At 37.2% G+C, this 21,703-nt stretch overlaps 1 protein-coding gene across 3 annotated transcripts in view; it reads right to left on the bottom strand.

Annotated features, from left to right (window-relative positions):
* ARHGAP15 (Rho GTPase activating protein 15) overlaps window positions 1-21,703 on the bottom strand; it is a 584,181-nt gene that overhangs the window by 481,526 nt on the left and 80,952 nt on the right. For all 3 annotated transcript variants that reach the window (XM_072960912.1, XM_072960913.1, XM_072960914.1), the window contains exon 4: window positions 12,662-12,723. In XM_072960912.1, the coding sequence (XP_072817013.1) occupies window positions 12,662-12,723 (62 nt within the window). The remainder of the gene's footprint in view (window positions 1-12,661; window positions 12,724-21,703) is intronic.

Below are 21,703 nucleotides of genomic sequence, written 5' to 3'. Positions count from 1 at the left end.
AGAATAATGAACCCTATGCTGTAGAAGAATTCTGATATTGAAAAATTTTAATGTGGACTATAATGTAATACGTAATTAATAACCCCATGCTGTACTATTTACCTAAGACTGTCCTCACCCATCTCAGCCCCTACTGATAATTAATTCCCATTTATTGGAAGTTCAAGTATTATATCCTCAAATGTGTCTTCCATGACTTCTTCACATAGCACTTAGGATAAATTTTAAAAATTTTTTGTAAATTTCACTTCTCTCTCCCTTGCTAAATAAAGAGCCCCAAATTGACAGAAAACATTTTATCTTTAGAGAGGTACCCTCATGAATAAGTAACAGTGACTTGGACAGAGTAGATACTAAATATGTATTTGTTGAGTCAATGATTTAACAGGATAGGGGGAAAAATGCTGGATATAACAACAGGTAAATCAGACAGTGAAATCAAAGCTTTTGATTTTCCTTTGCACTGAACAGGTACTACTTTAGTAACCATGTGTGTGTATATTTGTGTCATGAAGAATTCCCTTCTTTAGATAGTAAAACATTAAGGAGATTAATGTAAGTAAGTTTCTATTTATTATATCATATTGCTGCAGTTTGCTTTGGTTTAACACTCATTTCAGAATAGCTGAATTCATTTTACTAAAGTGATTTTTTACAAAGTTTACAAAAGACTATTCTGATCAATATAAAACTACACAAAAATATGTTTAAAGTGACCATTCAAGATCTTTGTGCAATTTAGTTCCATCTGCTTCATAGACTCTAGGGGCTTGACTGAAAGAACAGCTTTGATTCAGTAAACTTAGTATTTACAAGATTAGGTTGCTCTTAGATACCTGAAGCTTTCCTAATGACATACTATTGTATTAAAAAAAAATAGGACAAAGAGAAACAAAACAAACACACTGCGTATTTTTCAACATGCTAATATGAATACTATGTTCTTGGAGCCACTTGTCTCCCAACAGTCACTTTTTCAAACAAGTGATGAAAAAGATGAGGGTAAAAAAGAAAACTACATAGACCTTTTCCCTCTTTTGCCCTGTTTCCATTTCTCCTTTCAGGGACCAGCAGCTGCGAGGTGAACTGGAGCAGCTGTAGCCTTCTCTTTATGCAGGCCATAGCATGAGATGACCGATCCACTGGCAGGACTGCTAGCCTACACTGAGCGTCTTTTACCTCTGCCCCTTACTTTGACAGCATGTGACCAGGGCGACTGGACCACCTTCAGGTATGATATATTAACCTGCCTGTTATATTTCCCACTGTATCTGTCATCTCCTGGCAGGGAGATACTCACTCTGCATCTTATTTGCTTTCTGTCTATAACAAGCCATGGATAAATGGTTCTGATGTTGATCGTTTATAGAATGTGTTGGCATTACTCTTCCCTTTGTTAAACTTGGAACTGGAACTGGTTAGAACCGAAGTTGCATGAAATTCAGTTATCTCATGGTTCTCCATTATATCTCTGTACTGCTGTGAAATGTTCTCTCTTAGGTGAGTCTGGTGAACAAGCCAACGAAGATAAGAACTGCGGGTCCTGCAGCCGTGGTAATATGAATTGCCCTGGCACTTTACATACAGTGCTACTTCCTTTTGAATTTATAAACTATAAATGATGTCTTTATGAATACAAGTTTGGATTTTTCCAATTTGTTTTACATAACTTTATTTAAAAAGGAAGAAAGAACGCTGTTCATCAACCTTCTAGATACCCCAATTTTAAGTCGGTTTTCCATGATCTCTTTTAAAATAATAATTAGCATAAATTATTTTGAGTACCTAGAATAAGTCTGATTTTCTAATGGAGATTTAGCTTCACAAAAAAGCTAGATAAAGGTACTAATGATAAAGGTACTAATATGTCCATTTAATAATATGGAAAATGAGGTTCAGAGTGTTTAGGTAACTTACTTAAGGCCATATACTTAGAGTCAAAACCCAGTTTCTGTGATATTAAGCCTTGAAATCCGTTCACTATTTTACGTTATCTTTTTTAAAGATTAAGGAATACAGGCATACCTCATTTTGTTGTGCTTCACTTTAATGTGCTTTGCAGATATTGTGTTTTTTACAAATTTAAGGTTTGTGGCAACTTTTCTTTGGGCAAGTCTATTGATGCCAATTTTTCCAACAGCATTTGTTCACTTTGTGTTTCTGTCTCACATTTTGGTAATTCTCATAATATTCCAAACTTTCACATTATTATTATATTTGTTATGGTGACCTGTGATCAGTGATCTTTGGTGTCACAATTGTAATTATTTTGGGGTGCCGTGTGCTATGCCCAGCGAACTTCATCCATAAGTATTGTGTGTGTTCTGACGGCTCTACTGACTGGCTCTTCCCCATCTCTCCTCCTCTCCTTGGGCCTCCCTATTCTAAGATATAATAATATTGAAATTAGGCCAATTATAACTCTACAATGGCCTCTAAGTGTTCAAGTGAAAGGAAGAGTTGCAAATTTCTCACTTTAAATTAAAAGCTAGTAATGACTGAGTTTAGTGAGGAAGGCATGTCAAAAGCTGAGACAGGCGGAAAGCTAGGCCTCTTGTGCCAGTTAGCCAAACTGTGCATGCAAAGAAAATTTCTTAAAGGAAATTAAAAGTGCTACTCCAGTGAACACATGAATGGTAAGAAAGCAGAATAGTCTTATTGCTGATATGGAGAAAGTTTTAGTGGTTTGGATAGAAAATCAAACCACACACAACATTCCCTTAAGCCGAAGCCTCATCCAGAGCAAGGCCTAATCTCTTTAATTCTGTGAAGGCTGAGAGAGATGTAGAAACTGCAAAAGAAAAGTTTGAAGCTAACAGAGGTTGGTTCATGAGGTTTTAAGGAAAGAAATCATCTTTGTAACAGAAAACTGCAAGGTGAAGCAGCCAGTGCTAACATACAAGTTGCAGTAAGTAATCCAGAAGATCTAGCTAACATAGTTAATGAAGTTGGTTACTCCAAACAACAGATTTTCAATGTAGATGAAACAGACTTACATTGGAAGAAGATGCCATCTAGGATTTTCATAGCCAGAGAAGAGAAGTCAATGCCTGCCTTCAAAGCCTCAAGACACAAGACTGACTCTCTTGTTAGGGGCTAATGCAACTGGTGACTTTAAGTTGAAGCCAATGCTCATTTACCATTTGGAAAATCCTAGGATCCTTAAGATTTATGCTAAATCTACTCTGCTTATGGTCTATAAATGGAACAAAGCCTGGGTGACAGCATATCTGTTAACAACATGGTTTATTGAATATTTTAAGTCCACTCTTGAGATCTACTGCTCAGAAAAGATTTCTATCAAAATATTACTGCTCACTGATAATGCACCTGCCCACCCAAGAGCTTCAGTGGAGATGTACATTGAGATTAATATTGTTCTCATGCTTGCTAACATAATATCCATGCCACAGCCCCATGGATCAAGGAGTCCTATTATTTAAGAAATACATTTCGTAAGACTGTAGCTTCCATAGGTAGTGACTCCTCTGATGGATTTGGGCAAAGTAAGTTGAAAACACTCTGGAAAGGATTGAACATACTAGATGCCATTGAAAACATTCCTAATTCATGGGAAGAGGTCAAAACAGCAGCATTAACAGGAGTTCGAAGAAGTTAACTCCAATCTTCATGAATGACTTTAAGTTGTTCAAGACTTCAATGGAAGAAGTAACTGCAGATGTGATGGAAATAGCAAGAGAACTAACAGTGGAGCCTGAAGATGTGACTGAACTGCTGCAATCTCACCATAAAACTTTAAGGGATGAAGAATTGATTCTTATGGGGGAGCAAAGAAAGCGGTTTCTTGAGATGGAATCTACTCCTGGTGAAGAACTGTGAAGACTGCTGAAATGACAACAAAGGATTTAAAATATTACATAAACTTAGTTGACAAATGAATGGCAGGGTTCGAGAGGACTGATTCCTGTTTTGAAAGAAGTTCTACAGTGAGTAAAATGCTATCAAATGGCATTGCATGCTACAGAAAAATAGTTCATGAAAGGAAAAGTCATTCAATGTGGCAAACTTCATTATTGTCTTATTTTGAGAAACTGTCCCAGCCACTCCAGCCTTCAGCAACCACCACCCTGATTAAGCAGTCATCAACAATGAGGCAAGGCCTTCCACCAGCAAAAAGATTGTGGTTCGTTGAAGGCTCAGATGATGGTCAGCATGTTCTAGCAATACAGTATTTTTTGAACTAAGGTTTATACACCTTTTAGACATAATGCTATTGTATATTTAGTAGACTACAATAGAGTGTGAACGTAACTCTTATTTGCACTGGGAAGCCAAAAGATAATGTGACTCACTTTGTTGTCTTATTCCCTTTATTGAGGTGGTGGAACCAAGCCAGCAGTATCTCCAATGTATGACTGCACTACTGTCTTGGTTAAGGAGGTTATCAACTTCAGATTTCACTATAGTTTTGGTCCTAAGTTTCAACTTACAAAAACTAATGCAGAGCCTGTGGCAAGGTATAAGCCTTCTGGACTTTCTTGTTTACTATTTTACCTGATGTTCATTAGAAAGATTGGTCAAAGGCCCACCACTCCCAAGCTCTATTTTCCTTTTAGAAAGGGCACTGATTGAAAGGAGTCACATGCTGAATCTTTCAGCTCATCCTTAGAAGCCAGAAGCAGGGGTGTGGTTCTAAGGATGGTGCCACCTCTGCCTCTTTCCTGCTAGAGGATTATTCTGGTTTGTGATGACTCACCTGCACTAAAACCAGAAAGTGACTCATAAGCTCTAGTCTGGGAGTGGCTGAGAAGTCCCCTAATGGGAACATCTTTCAACCTATGACTTGGGTCAGAACCTTCCACTCTGAACGAAGTACTCTAGAGACCTGGCCACTTTCTATACCACCTCTCTCTAGTCCGTCCCCTATTTGATGTGTTTGGCCTACTGTGTTGCCTGTAATTCTCAGGGTATTGGCAGAAGAGCTTCCTCACCAGTTACTCTAGCATGGTTAGCTTTCTGAATGGCACCATCAGCTCTGGGGTGAACAGGATAAATGGCCAAAGTTTGCCTTGACTTGAATTTTTAATGCTTTCTGTTTGCAACCAAATCCTCATAGGTGTCTGTTGTTCAGTGTGTTGAGATCCAACTCAGGAAGTGTAGGGCTTAGCCAGGACAGGTGAGTGCAGCAGTTTCCGGTGAAATTTTAAAGTCGATGTTTTGAGGATGAAGCGATTTTCAGAATGGAAGGAAAGTCTCTCTACTTCCCTAACACCTCCCAAGAGGGGAACACCACCTCTGACCTCCTAGAGCTTTTCCACTCCTGGGCACAGTATGATACTAGTAAGTGGTTATTAAAGGTTTTTGAGTAAAAGACCTCAGGGGCTCTTAAATTTCAGGAGTGTCACATATCTAGAATTTTCCTGCTCTCTGTTTGCTGTTATTCACAAACAAGGACTACAAAAGCACCTACATCCTACATGTCCCTTCTTTATTCTTTAGTTTCCAAATGTTTTGAAATGTCTTTCCTAACACCACTTTACAAGTATCTAATGCTCTTGGTTCAGCTTTTTTTTTTTTTTTTTCTGATTTATCATTCTAGTGGCAATACCTGAGCTTTCTCTAGAGGGCTTCCTAACTTCTCAGATGTATGTCAATAAGATACACATTGGTTTTCATTCTGTGCTAGGTATGGCACCTCGTATTTTGCTTGTATCAAGTAATTTAATCCCCAAGCCAGTCACAAGAATTTATTGAGCCTCTACCACATGACAGACACAATTCCAAGGACTGAATATATAAAGGCAAATAACAGAGCCTCAAGGCATTTACTTTAAACTCAGGGGAGACAGACAGTAAACATGAATACAAATAAATCCTCCAAACAGCAATGGGAGGTGGGTGATACCCCCACACTTCAGATAAGAAAACTGAGGCTTAGTGAGGCTGTCTCTTACCAAATGGAGTCAAAGTCATAAGCGTGGGATTCAAGCCAAGTCTCCCGGACCTTGAAGTCCATGCTCATTCTGCTGTATCAGTTATTTCTAGAGCAGGTGGCATGCAGCTCTCCCTTAGACGTTTGGGCATGTCTCTGCAGAGCCTCGTGACAGGCTCTGAGAGAGGGAGACTCCCAACTGTGTTAAAAGAGGTACATGAATGTCTTTCTCCCTGGAGCAAGTCCACTTCTGAGCCTGACATGGGTTGTTCTGCAATGCTGAACTGCAAGCCCTTTCATCCCTACCTTCCTAAGACGGCCAGCAGGTAACTTCATTCATCAGTGGGAGCCATTAAATGCGTCGAAACTTCATCATCTTAACTTTTAGGGCATTCTTTTTTATTTTTCCACACAGAGAGAAAAAAACCAAGCTGCTGGATAGACTTGTGGGTTGAGTAAGACACATCAGTCAGGAAATGTCTGACCTGAGTTAGTCAGAGGTCCCAGGAATAGGTGACAGAGTCTCCGCGTGAATTTACACATAACAATTAGGTGAGGGATTGATATTGATGCTAGTAGTTCAGTACAGGAAATAGATCCTGGGACAAGAAATGCAGTTACTTATTTTAATTTTTTGTCACAAGACAAGTCACTTCTAAGGGGGGAAAGATCCTTAATACAATTAGGAAGAAGGAAGAACTAAATTGTCATAAGGACAATTTGTTACAATTAATGCAATTGCTGGGGCATTTTCTCCAAGTGAAACACATAGACAATTCACAGAATTTCCTGAAAACAAATCCTGAGCTGCAAGGGTAGATATGCAAAAGAAAAAAAAAAAAAAAGAAAAAAAGAAAGAAACAAACAAACCCTAAAAACCAAAAACCTAAAAAAAAAAAAAAACACCTTAACACAGCCATAGCTTAGCTGAAAACTTTGCATTCTACAAAACGGACACGGGATGGCAGCACATAATAACAGCAACCTTGTAACTGCTTATCTGAAGAATGCTTGATGGAAAATGGCCCTTAAAACATTCATTACCATTATAAGAACTTGTTAGCTTGAGCTCAGGTTTGACACATTCATTTGCTCTAACATCAAAGCTTTATATCTTACATTCACCTCCTCTGTGCTTTCTTCAGTAATAACACGGTGGCAAACCAAAAAGTCAGAGGAAAATATACGTGAGATTGCTTTGTAAATTTCAGACCATCTTTGGGCTGCCTGCCTCTGTTATCTGACTCGGTCACACTGGATTTGACTTGATTCCGCACCAGTGGTGGGGGTGAAAGTGATTTACTCTAGCGTCCTTGACTGATTTACCGAAAAATCACTCAGACACTGTTAAATGTTCTGACTAGTTCTCAAACTGGTAGGTGAGGAACTTCTTTCTTCTCTCTTATATTCTAAGCTCCTTGTAATTTGCCCCTGCTTAAAGGGTCAAAGAGACACTGATGTATAAATACATATCTCTCTGTCACTATGGCAAGAAATATAAAAGCTTTTTATATTCAAAGGGTTACCAGAGGTTGGAAACTATAACAGGGAATATGATGGAAATCATAAAACTAAAGCAATCTTTTACAAATTAACTTCTGTTTTCCATGCTCTCCAAGCCTTCCCTTCAGTCCTCCCTACTGAACATAAAAAGAGAGAAAGACAGAGTCAGCCTGAAAGAAGTTATTGGAATCCTGAGCAGAAAATGCTAAAATAATAATAATGATGATGATGATGATGATGATGATGATGTTTACATTAGGAGGGAAGGTATTTTGGTATCATTTTCTACAGAAAATCTTATTCTGAGAAAGAGCTGTATTAAAAAAAAAAGATTGAGAGAAAGAAAACAAATAGAAGCAACCGTCTAACAGCTATGGGTCCATGATGAAATGGGACACTGGACTGGGCTACTTCACTTTTGAGGACAGAAGTACCAAAATGCAGGAATTCCTAAACTTTCTCAGAAAAGCATACTTTGAATGTTCATAATGAAAAACTAAAGTTGAATGCTGAATGTATTCGGCTTTCAATCCTGTCTATCTGGGAAATTTCTAGAACTTCACTTCAAAATAAATTTATGGCCCTTTACGAATGCAAGAAATAGCCAAACTCCTGTTGTATTCAGAAGACAGGTCAAATTTTCCTTAGAAAGCAAGAGAAAATATATGAAAGACAGAAGGAAGTTAAAGAAAAAGGAATAGGAGGATGAGAAGGAAGGAAAATAACACAATACATGATGTGGGTGACTTATCATGGATTTATGAGTAGAAAACTTTAAAGAGATTAATAAAATAGTATTTGTTAAGTGACAATTGAAGCCCTTGGTACTTCGAAATAGAAGGACAGTTTTTGCTTCCTGGCCTCAAACAGCTTCCAGCAAGAGGAAAAAAAATCCAACCTACTTCAAACAGGGCTAAAATCTGATACCAACTATATATACAATAAGGCTGGGAAAAGGACAGGTTGGTATGAGTGACCCAGTTTCTCCATCTGTAAAACTGCATACGACAATGTAGCCTGTTTTACAGTATTACTGGCAAAGCAATTAGCCAGGTGCCTGACAGAGTAGGCATCTGTTACTATTGCTATTAACTCACTGAAATTTAATAAAAGATATAAAGACCTTGATAAGTGGGAAAAAGACTATGAAAAGAAATTTTACATAAGAAATACAAATTATGGCAACTATGGTATGCTATTTAATAGCTACTAAATTATCAATGGGATAAAAACTACATAATTGTTCAAAGTTATGATTAAACTGACTGAGACAGGAAGGGGCAGGGCACAGCCATTCAAGGAATGCTACAGCAATTAACATCAAAATGGTGGAAGATTCAACCCCCAGTAGGCCTTGAGGCTCAAGATGGTGGGAGATTTAACTTCTAGCAGAACTTGAGCTTCATTATATGCTCACTGTAATATGTTAAGATGGCAAATAACACACCCACAGGCGCCATGGCAGTCCCAAGGCTAGCTACAAAAGGTCAAAGAGTGGGAAAGACCAACTTCCTGGGAATCCCAGCCCTTTCCCCAGGCTAGTTAGATCAGTCCTTCCACTTATAAGCCACCAAGCCCACATAAACTGGCAACACAGTGCCTTGCAGCTGCCCCCCACCCCCTCCGCATTCAGAGACAGCCCACTCTGTGACTGTCTCTGAGCACTTTTTTACTTTTACTTTTACTCTAATCTGAGCACCCAATCCCCTCACCTTGTGGCGTTTCTCTTGCCTTTCGATGTATCTCTCTAAATAAATCTACCTTTACTCAACTGTGGCTCATTCTTGAATTCTTTCTTACGCAAAGCCAAGGACTCACACGGCAGGGCACGTCCCAGGGGCTCAACTGAAGCCTGGGACACGACCCTCCTCACGCCCCACATCCATTTTTCCTGAATCATGACAATTCTGTCACAAGTTACAAAAACATACAGATTCCTTGGGCAAGCATTATGGCAATATTTAATAGTCATTAAAAAAATGGTTCTGTGATTTAACCAAGTCATCCAGTCTTAGAATTTCTCTTAAAACAATATAAAAGAAAAACTGACAAACAGTAGGAGGTTTACTGCAATTATCATGATTTTAGTAAAAAATTAGAATCAACCTAAAAATCAAATAAAAGGAGAGTGTAGAAATGGTTTGGTGCATTACAGTCCCATCAACATGGTGGGTGGGATATTATATGTTATTAAACATGCTGATTATATCTACAATTTTCTATTTGTAAAGTGTTTATAACAGAAACAAAAGCAAATCCCACAAACCATAAAGGATAAAATTATGGAACAATATGGGTCAAATATAAAAAATTCTGGTCATTGAGGACTTTCATCAACAAGGTTAATAGAGAGTAAGAGACGTGGAGGAGATATGTGCAAAATCTAAAGCTGAGAAGGTATTATGACTTGGTATATATTAGTTCTTTCCAAAAAGAAGTGATAAACTCAGTAGAACATAGTCAAAATTTATGCACAGGCAACTCTCAGAATGCAGAACCTAACTGACTCTAAATAGGTGAAGTGAGGCTTAACTGAACACCATGCAATGAAATTAACACAATGAAAATTAACACAACACTAAAGTAGGGTCATCCTATAGCCATCAACTTGCAAAACAGAGTTTTAATAATCCTATGTATTAATAAGATTATGGCAAGAGGAGATCTCTCCTGCGTTATGCGGGGAGTATGAACTGGTGCATTCATTCTGGAGAAAGTCTGACAGCAGCACCTGGCACATTTATAACTATGTGTACCTCACAACCAGCAATCCTTTACTCCCAGGTGTATGTTCCAGAGAGAAATCCTAACAGGATTGTAAGGAGACATATATGTGGTTTACTGCAGTGTTGTTTGAGATAGGAGTTAGGGACAATTTAAGTATCCATTCCTGAGAGGTAGAGTAAATAAAATTTAATGTGTCCACACATGGCAAAATGGGCATCAGTTGGAAGAAATGAACTTGTTTTAAATGTATAGATACAGATAGATGTCCTAACACTAACATTAAACGAAAGTAGTGCAAAACAGAATGAGGCTTATAACCCAAAAGGCTTATGAAATTTAGAACACATTCACATACGTACTATTTTCTAGGATGCCACACACATAGCCAAATAAATATATGGAGAGTATATCTGATGAACACACATTCTACAGTGGGGTGAAGTGGAGATTGGAGACTAAGAATAAAATAAAACCAGCTAGGAGTCTTGCCCAGAATGATGATACTGTAAGGCCACACACTGAAAAGTATAACCAGCTCAATTCTGTGCACCTGACGTTAAAACAAAACCAAAACCAAACCAACCAAACCAAACCAAACCAAAACAAAACAAAACAAAGGAAAATTAAAATTTATATAATTTTAAATGAAAAAGATCTGAAAGACTGCATAATTATTTGCAAACTGAAGTAACAATAAAACAGAGTACAAACTAATGTCTATAAGAATTTAAATTAGAACACAGAAATGGTATGCAAGCTGATTAAAATAACGACAAATAAAACAAATGCAAAATGGCACACACACTGATTGAAACTACCTGAAAATGTATTACTGTGAGTTGGTTAGAGGAAAGGCCTTGTTCTGCTCCTCTGCTTTTTCTGGGGAACACTTTCTAGGAAAACATTTAACCGGGATGGTTTATGGATGGCTTACAGGCAAGGACACTTTACAAAACCATTACAGTGGAGCAGCATATTTGCTTGGAGCTCCTTTTAGGACCTCCTCCTCTTCCTTGCATGAGGCTGGAGGGTAAGACTGACCAAAGCTGTCACCACCTTTCTCCTACCCACCCCTGGGGAAAAGTTGAAGTGATAATTTAAACAAGTCCTTGAGTCCTTTTCTGCCCCTCTCTGGATTTTTTTGTCCACCTGGCTGGTAAGGTAAGAGAGCGTCTTAACTTATTCATCTTGGGAAGATTTATTGTTGCACCCTCCACATTTCTTCCATGAGCTGATATAATTGGGAGTAAGTCTAGGGGAGAGGAGGCATAGATTGGGTTAGTCAAAGAATCCCTCCTGTTGCCCTTTCAGAACCAATCACGTCAAGTCAGGTTCTCCACTGGGGCATGGACTTGCCCAGTCTTTGAAAGCAGCCTTGCATTTGACCTTATCTCCTGTGCATCTCCTTCCTGGGCCTCTCAAGAGAGGGTGGCTGCAGGGTTAGTGCAGAGGGACAGCCTAGGAGAGGATTCAAGACTCTGTTCGCTATCCCAGAAAAAAACACAATATGGGTGAAAAATAGAGTTTGTTCTTTAAAATTGAAATAGCTCTTTTAGGTAGTGGAATTATGGATGACTGTTTTCTCCAATTTTACTTCTTTTAAATAAACATATACTTACTCCACTATAGCAAGCAAACAAAAGTGTACTTCATTCTCTAGTATTGGCCAGAGTTCCAGTCTAGTACTGGATCTCATTACACAATTAATAAGTGTCCCATTGAGTAGATAATTAGTACATTTATCCTTTATGACTTTAACTATTAAAAATAGTCATGAGTAAATGCCTTGTCTCCTGTTGGTGAGCACTTTCTACATACCTTTGCAGCTTGCATATGGCTATAACACAAATCTAAGTGTGTAATAAGACTTACATGAGAAAGGAAAAAATTCTAAAATGAAGATGATTATTTCTAAATTCTTCTTGTATAAAAATTATCTATCATCTGTGTCTACCCTCTTATCAACCTTAAATTTTTCTCCTAGTTTTTTGTTATTATTGTCAAGGAAATTCTTATTACTTTTTCTAATTTCTCTCAACTACTCTGTCTCATCTCCAAATGCAGCAACTTCTAACTTTTTGTCCTACAGATGATTTTATTTTCCTTTTATTTTTTTCTTAACTGATTTTTTATTTGAGCAACAAATGTATTTCAAATTCTCCATTCTTAAAAATGTTATGTTCCCAATGTATTGTAGGGAGACTTTTATATACTGCAAAATAAGTCTGTTCATTCCCTAATCTCTTAGTCCCAGAAATGAAGACCCATTATCTTATTGCTTTGCACTGTTTTTAAGATTTCAAGCCATAGGAAGACAATAAGCACCTCATGTATATATTCTATGCAACAAAATAAAACACAGTGCTTTACTGGAAACTGTAATCATATTAAAAATAATGTTGATCATAGTGATAGCAGAAGGAAATGTTCTAGTCTTGCACTATAGGGCCTTTCTTTCCAAACAATGGCACTGAAACAAATTGAGGAGAAGGGGAGCTAGCATAGTTATATAAAAGTGAATTAAAGAACTCTTATTACCTTAGTTTCTTTCCTCCATCTGCAATTTTAGCTTTTTGAAGATAACCTTCTTTTTCAACCATCTGCAAGAAGAATGCATATATTAAAAGTGTGACAAACTCCTATGCATTATTAGTTTGAATGAACGAACCTATGCTTTCCAACAGTCATTGCAGTGATGGAAGTTTCCAGTCATAGAACTTCATCAATAATGCATATATAGCTTATGGGAAGTGCCTGCAAGATCATAGTCATTACAAGCTGTTAAACATCCAAAAGAAAGATTACAAAGAGTAATGTGAAAGATTTGTTAGATAGTGATACACCTTTTCTCACTTTTCTTTCTGGGCACTGAAGTCACTTGCTTACAAAATTGATTAAAAATTACAAAACAAAGACAAATTTAATGTCTTCCTTAATTTTACCCATCATCCTTGGAAAAGTTCTTCCTTTGCACTCCTCATTTCCCCTTCCTCACGTACCTGCTAAGGCCAGTGATGAAGTAAAATTCAATGAAACCAGGTAACTGAGCCAGTTGAACCAGAGGGGGATTTAAAACAGTGACATCCCATGCATTTCATTCAGTTAGTTACCAAGAGATGCTGTACCAGCACCATCTCATCATCTTCCTCCAGATGTGGGTTTGCTTCCCTTCCTATTTGTATTTATTTGCTTTCATTTGCTAATACAATTGCATACTTCTTAAAGGAGATTGAACAATTCCTTATTACTCCACACAGGTTTTTGTGGAGTTCTAGGGTAAATAAATACACGATGCAAATTGTGATGTGGTGATTCCCCACAAACTCTATATTAGATGTTTTAATTACTTAGTGCCCTATTTCTCCCTTCCCCTGCCTGTCCTGTACACCCCCTATCCCAAATTCTTACCCTGTGTTCTATCTGTTCACCTTTGGTAAATTGCCGACAACTTTCACCCCATGCTGTATGCTAAAAGCTTTAAGGAGTCACTTGTCTAATATCAAAGGACAACACCCCCTCAGTGCCACCCTCCATGCTTCTCTCTTGACGTAATACTTCACTTCCACCATATCTCCAACTCATGAACTAAATATATTTAATCTACTTTGAAATATAATATTTCTGTGTATTGTTAGAGAATTCTTCCATGTTTCCTCTGCAATCTCTTCTAGGTGCCGTGTCCTGAATCTTCATTTTCCTTCTGTCATTATCACTATAGTAGGGCTTATTGGATCATATTGTATTTGCCCGCTTATTTGGTTGTGCCTCTACCTGTGCTGTGACTCTACCTTTCACACCTGGGTTCCCAGCACATACAGTACTTGCTGGCACTGATCGTCACAATAATAAATATTGTTTGAACAAATGAGTGAATGAATGAATGGCTACTTAAAAGCTTATTGCAATTTTTATAGGAAACTAGACAAGCCAAAAAAAAGTCTATCTGCATTATGACAGGCGAAAGGAAGAGATATTTGGGGGTGAATTATTCTAAACCACTAAAATTTCATCAAAGAATTGGCTATTTACAAGACTCAACCTGATATAGGTGAGAGCTTTTCTGACTTGTTTATTATTATATCCCTAATATATAGCACAGTACTTAGCTTTCAAAATATATTTGATGAATACATCTTTTAATAAATAATGATGATGATAATGATGATTTATGATAATCATAGCATAGTATCTTTCACCTAGCTACATTTTCAGAGAATTTCTTTTATTTCAGCATGTTCTCCACAAGCCTCGAAGAATCTAAGGAAGCTCTCTTAGATAATTTTTAGAACCATAATGTTCAGTGGTGTGCCCCTTTTGTACTTGGATACATCTGTTCATTTGTTTTTTCTACCTTTTATTCTATGTATACTGTCCCTTCTTTTCAGTGCCAGGAAATCTTATTTATCTACCCCCTATAATCCATATAATACATTTACTATTTAACTCTGGGCATCACTGGTTTCTACAAATATTTGGAAGAAAGATGGTTTCAGGAGCAGTTAGCATCATAGAGGAGGTCCTTTTCTTTAAGAATGTATACTAAGAAATTTTGTTGTATAAATACAGACAAAATTTACTGTCTTACATAAGCTTTTTTTCTGATGAAAATAATTACCAAAAGCCTGAATATATCTACCAAAAAGCTACAAAAATCTCTCAACTCATCATAAAAATTGATACATGCATTCTCAGCTAAGAATATTGCTTTTTTCCCCCAAACTATATTCACTAAAAGACCACTGGGTGGACATTGGACATTTAGTACTCAGAGATGTATTACTGATGACCATTTCTCTAAAAAAATGAAGAGAAATGGGAAAGGGAAAAGCTAATACTCTCGTAGGGAGAAATCAACATAAGCTGGTTTGAGTTATATTCTTTAAAATTCTCTCTCCTAGGATGCATACATTATGTTCCTCCAGACACTACTGAACCTTTTCAGGATAACTGAGTTTGAGGCCAGGGGCTGAATTCCTCATATAAAGATTCTATAAATGTGATAGCATTGCCATCAAACAGGCTGAACCAGTTTTCACGGCTTTGGGTCAATGCAATACAGTTGCCAGGCATGACCCCACAGAGGTCCCAGTAAAAGGAAAAAGGAAGAGATAAGTAGCAGGTTTGGTATCTTCTTTTATACTATCATTCTAAGTCCTAGTTGCCTTCCTGATCTTTTGAAGAAGCTAATAATCCTTCCACTGTGTACTTTTACCTATCATATTTATTTATGTGGTGCAGATTTTTACATATCTATGTGTCTGCATACAAATTTTCACATGTAACTGTACACAGATACAACCATCATGCACTAGTTCCACTTCTGGGATCAGCCGTTCATTTCTCTCCATTGTTTCTTTCATACTTGGTGTACACTCATTCACTCTTTCAACACATTTTTAAATAGTAACATTCCCTTCCCATAAATACCAGATGCTTTGCTCACAATGGACTGCAAAGATTAATAGGACAATCTTAATCTTACTGAGACTTATATCCTTGTGAGCTCGCATTTAAGACACTTCTGGTCATCTTTTTGTGGACTGAATACCACACTCCTCTCCAGCCATCCCAGAGACTGAGTTAGCTTTTACCCCGGAATAGACAACTCCAATCAGGCTTCCTACACTGAAAGCACTGCGTTACTTTAAGTCCCATGATGGGAAGCAAAGCTTCCATGAGGTACATTTAATTACTTAATTATTCATTATCATCATACTTTGAAATACCTCATCATGTTCCAGACACTAGGAATCAGTGATTCCAGGAAGCTCATAGGAGATGAAAGAAATACTAGGGCAAGCAGAAGATGGCTATGTATTTTGTATGTGGCTTTACATATGGTACCACAGTATTTACTCTAATTATTTATTCCCATTTTATGTTAATCCTATGGTTTGCAGGGACAACAATCAATAAATCACAGTGGAGTAAGTTGGTCATCTAGGACTCAAATGGCCTTGCCTCTAATAATTTACAAAATTATGTATAGCTCAGGCCTAAGTTTAGGATACTATATGCCAGGTTCCAGGCCCATTTGAAGTTCTTTAAGGTAGTAGCACTCCTTAAACTATGTATACTTAAGAAATGTCAACAAATATTTAGATGCTGTATCTGGCTTCTTGAGCTATTTATCCAATGCTCCTTAGAAGCTTTATTTAATGCTAAGTGGCAGGAAAGATCAGCAATTTGTCCAGACTGGATGCCAGCCAGTCTGCTAGCATTGAGGAAGTACTAAGCAGACACAACTGTGTTGAGATACAGATGAAAAGAATAAATGGCAGTGGGATACCCAGATAGCACCTGTTTATCAACCTAAGTTGGAAGTGATAGGCAAGGCAAGAGAGCCGAAGACAACCTATGATTAATGGTAACAATCGTGGTAGAGAGACCAGCCTGTAACCATAAGTTCAGACACTGTAATTTTTTATGTGAAGGCTTCACGTCATTCTCAGACAAAAGTAGAATTGAAAACAACAGATTTTCATCTACACCAGTCCACCAAAAGAACTCTATTAAAATACGTGTTTATAAATGGAAATAAACTGAATCTAAGACTTTCACTAGATTTTCACAAGAAGGGATTGGTTTTAATACCAGAACCACAGAGCTTTTTTGCTCTACTGATGTATGTAAGTTGTTGCTCTCTCCTGCTTTGTTCTGATTGTGTTCATTGGCAACACTCTGACTCCTAATTCACTTTCTAGGTACTCTCGTGTGGAATGCGGATGACAAACAGTCAGCATCAGCATATCCACCACTATAAATTTATAAATCAGAATTACAGTTTACACAGCAGACTCTTACAAATCTGGTTACTATGAAATAATCCTAGGGATCATCACCTCCATAAATACTGATCATATTGATAAATATAATTTTTCAAGATCCTCAAATCTGAGACAGGCCCCAGCCCTGAATTGGAGACAGCCCTTCAAAGTTGCATTACCCTGTGAAAATTTCTGTGTGACTGACTGTAATCCTAGGAGAACTTTTTATCAACTTGCTGTAACTACAAATGTGAGCTACAGTAATTTTCAAACAGATTTGGCATTTAATTATTTTCCTATTTAATAATGAGACACTTGTTATATTTTTTCTGAATTTTTAATAGATCACAGTACTTTGCTGATAATCTTGTTTGTTCTGGTAATTTCTATTATAAAGCACAAAATGAACACATATCTGGTTATATCAAATGATGCTTCTCTTCCTTCTTAAATCTCTTCTTGATTTCTCTACTACTCATAAAAACAGAAATTTCTGTCTGTCTTCTTTCCATTGGCTTTCTTTTTTAAAATTATTTTTATGTTTCTATTTTTAAAACAAAAATTGTATACATTTAAGGTGTATTGATTTACGCAAACATAATGAAATGACTACTATAGTCAAACTACTTAATGTATCCATTTTCTTATATAGTCACCTTTTCAAATCTTTTTTTGTGGTGAGAGCATGTGAGATCTACTCTCATAGCAAATTTTCAGTGCACAACACAGTCTGATTAACTATAATCACATGATATAGTCGATCTCTAGAACTTAGTCATCCTACGTCACTCCACTGGCTTTCCTTCTCTTGCCCCACTTTCCTCTTTGGGACTCATTGCTTACATTTTTCTTCTCAGTCTCCAATTATTTCTGTATTGGCTCTAGCTTTCTTGCTATATCAGATCTGCTGACCATGTGTTTGGACTTGCAGTGGAACAGAAACAAAAGCAAGGGAAAAAATCACTTTCAAAATCCAACTTATCTGTACATCATATAAAGTATTAATTTAAAAAACGTAAATGTTTAATTTTAGAACTACCTTATGTATAGCTGGAGAATGAAATATGATGCTTTTAGAGACGTGAAGTATGATATTTTGGCCTAATGTAGATGCATAATTTACTGTGTGCATACTTTTAGAAAGTGGTAAACCAAAATTCTCAAGTTGGATACAATAATTACATGAAAAGGAGAACAGAAGAAAAGCAAAGAAAAACGATGCTTTGTCATACATGAGTGGTGCCTGGAAAGGAATAACTAAGCATTCTCAAAGAAGTTCTGGAGAAGCTGGTCTTGATTTCAGGTCTTGGAGTTAAGCACGGTTTGCTCATTGGAACTTATTTATACCCTGCAGTGCGTATGCTGCTCATGGGCTTTCCCCCCTCTCTTTCTCTCAGGATAAGATAATATGTTGAGCTTTAGGGTTCTGCTGAATGTCTTGAACCGTTTTTCAAATGTTGGGTTTGGCAAAGTGCATGCTATGTTTTGCCAAGTGCTTTTCCCCATCATTTTAAATCCCTGTGTATTTCCAGGGAAATTTTACCCACATGTCTCTGATTTATTTACCCTTAACTCATCAAAATGTCATCTGGAAAAAGCTACTATTTGATGTTTAAGAACCCCCATAGCCTTTTCCCTGAGCCTTTCATCTTGTAACCAGTGTGTTTCATTTCGTCACCACCAAAAAATCCAGGTTCTATTTGGGAAATGGGCTGCTGAGGGCACCTCTTTTTGTCTCAAGAACTTCAATATTCTGGAGACTTTTTCTGCATATCACCTCTCCTTTCTCCTCCTCTGTTTCTCTCTTCTTCCCTGACTTCTATTTCTTTGTGTCTTGATTTAAGTATGTCGCTCCTTCTTTGCCTACCATTGGAGTTCATTGAGAATGGCCTTCCTGGTTACTGCCTCAGCAATCTATTACCATAATTCAATTGCTTTATTATAACCTAATTTTGGTCAAGGCAGTAAGGAAGAAAGGATTGCTCAAAGTTAATGTCCTTTTTTGTTGTTATTGTGTGTGCATGTGTATGTGTGTGTGTTCATTCTCTCTACTCTAGAGTCAAATGAATTTCAAATGTGGGCCTGGGTGGGAGAAGTTATTGTAACCTATTTCTGTGTTTTAATGGCTTCTAAACTCCTTACCATCAACTCAAGACCTATCATGATCTGAGCATGCCCTATGCCCTCCCTATGCCCACACTTCTTGACTTATTTCCCTGTTCTAGCCAGTATGACATTCTTGTAGTTTTTCAAATGTAACAACTTTGTTCTGACCTCCAGACCCTTGCACTTGCTGTTCCTTCTATTTGCATCATTCTTCTTCCAGTTACTTGCTTGACAAAATCTATCACCCTGCAAGTCTCGATTTAAATAGCCCTTTCACAGAGGGCTTTTATGATTACTTAATCCAAGGTAGGCTCTCCATCTCACATAGAAACTGTCTGCTCTCATAGCGTGTTGTGTAATTTGCAGTCATAGAACAATGCCTTCCCTTACTTGTGTAATGCTGCTCTTCACCTGTAGACTGACAACCCCTCCAGAAAATAATACGATTATTTGTATATCGCTGCATACCCCAAACCTAGCACAGTGCCCAGTATGGGGATGGCCTCAACAAATCCTGAAATAAAAAACACACTCCTGTTTGAGTAAAGGAAGGGCACATAAAACAATGGAAACTTGGAGATGGTTTGTACTGGAGTTATTAAATTATGTAACTTTATCAACATACTACCAGCTTGAAGATCTGGGAGGATGTTTTTCGGAAAACCTAACTTTATCTTAACAAAGCAGAATTTTGAAAGACTGAAGAGCTTTTGGAAATTTTTTGCTATTTAAAGAAAGCACAGCCTGATCAATGGAATTATTCCCTGAAAGAGGCTGTCCTTTGTTTTAAAATAAGAAAATACTGTATGTTCACAATGTCTTTCAGCCTTAAAGCCCTCATAAGTATTAATTAATCCATAAAATGATATCTGGCTCCAAAAGGTAGAATCTGTGACTTAAGGTTTATCTGCAAAAGCCTGCTTTGCCCCCAAGCCATGGCAACTTCCTCAGCTCTGGCCTCCAAATCCTTCCAGCTCAGGAGGTAGCAGATGATTCTCTAAAACCTGCCACAGGCTTTTGACTCCTGCAGGGTTATTCGTAGACATGTCTTACACTCTTTTGATATAAATAAAGATGATAAAGATTTAACATGCTGTAAACAGGGTTATTTTTCTTTAAAACTTCTTTAGGGGCAAAAGGGAAAATGCCCTGAAAATAATTAGGTCTCATGAAGAGTTGTAATGTGAAACATACAAGACCTGGAAACAAACGTGTATTAGTATATTTGACGTTTTATGTTTAAAATCTTTGCTGCGTTATAGAACTGGTTAAGCAACAATACAGCTACTCAGAAAACAAGTTAGTCTCTTGCCTTGATAGCATATAGATTTTCATACCAAGTTGCATAAATGATGTCAGCTGTCAGTGAAAAGGGTAGTTTCCACCATAAGATTTCTGACTCCAAACAGGAATATATTTTTGCCAATATTCAAAAGTAATGCATTATGTATTTGTTTAAAGGGAACATTGAGAGGTAAAGCTGGTTACCACAAGGTGACAGCATCCATCAGAGCAACCACCATGGCAGACTCCACTTCTGTAAAGTGAATCATTTTCCTCCAAAGAGGGTGGATCTAATGGTATACTTTCGCCAGTTAGGCTTAAAGCCAAAGCCTCTCATGATTGCTGGATAATGTTCAGGGAAGTTCTAAATATGAGAGGTAAAGGAAATGGGATTTATATAGCACAAAATGTGGGATATAGATACTCAAAGATAAAAATAATGAGTAATGACATCATCTTAAAGTATCTTACTATTTTCTAAAGTTTTCTGGTACTACTTTATATATGGTGATTCATCCTGGTAGGTACTGCCAAGGGAAACTACTGTGAGACCCTATGGATGACTCCAGAAGCAACACTGAGGCAGGCATGAGGGAAGGAAGAAGAATTGTAGAAATGGAAGGAAGGAACATGCCAGATGTTTGGAAAGAAATAAGTAAATATAGATAAAAATAATATACAGTTATATTAGTCAAATATAAAGACAACTATTGGTTCTAGAAAATAATTTAAGTCTCGGTGTAAACAGTATGGTGCTAAAAAGTTAGAATTTGTTGCTTGAGGGAGCTGGTGATTATTGTTTCATTGTCTATCATAATGGAGTAATTCATAAATGAGACTTGTGGGGGAAAGATAAAAATTTCTTTCCTTAAAACAACACGAAATAAGCAATTTAATCAAGGAGAGATTGATTGGTGGATAATAGTTGAAAATAACCTCTGTTTACAAGACAGAGCAAGATAAACAAGTACTCAAAGAAAGGCTCCAGGGAAAGTCAACTCAGGAATAGGAAGTAAATTGATTGGTAGTTCCAAAAGAGCTATAAAAAAGAGTGTGTGTGTGTGTGTGTGAGAGAGAGAGAGAGAGACAGACAGAGACAGAGACAGAGAGAAAGAGACAGAGTAAGAGAAAGAGATGCAGAGAAGAGATTTAGAGACTGCAAACCAAAGAACTCAAGAAATTACTGTTTTTGCCTTCTGTCTAGCAGTACTTCCCAGTGCTACTTTTCCAAGGTTATCTGACTTTATATTATACTGAGCCCATAAATGTATTTTTTCAGTTAAACTATCAATAATTTAAGATATTTAAAATGAGTTTCATTTATTAAGAACTGAGGCTGCATAGTCAAGACAGACAATTACATGCCAGCAAATCAACAAATAACCTTAGTGTTAGGACAGTAAATTGATAAAACCACTTCTGA

This window comes from Vicugna pacos, chromosome 5 (genome assembly GCF_048564905.1).
Source record: "Vicugna pacos chromosome 5, VicPac4, whole genome shotgun sequence".
Lineage (NCBI taxonomy): Eukaryota > Metazoa > Chordata > Mammalia > Artiodactyla > Camelidae > Vicugna > Vicugna pacos.
The sequence above is the reverse complement of the archived record's forward strand: the minus strand, read 5'-3'. Positions and strand labels throughout refer to the sequence as shown.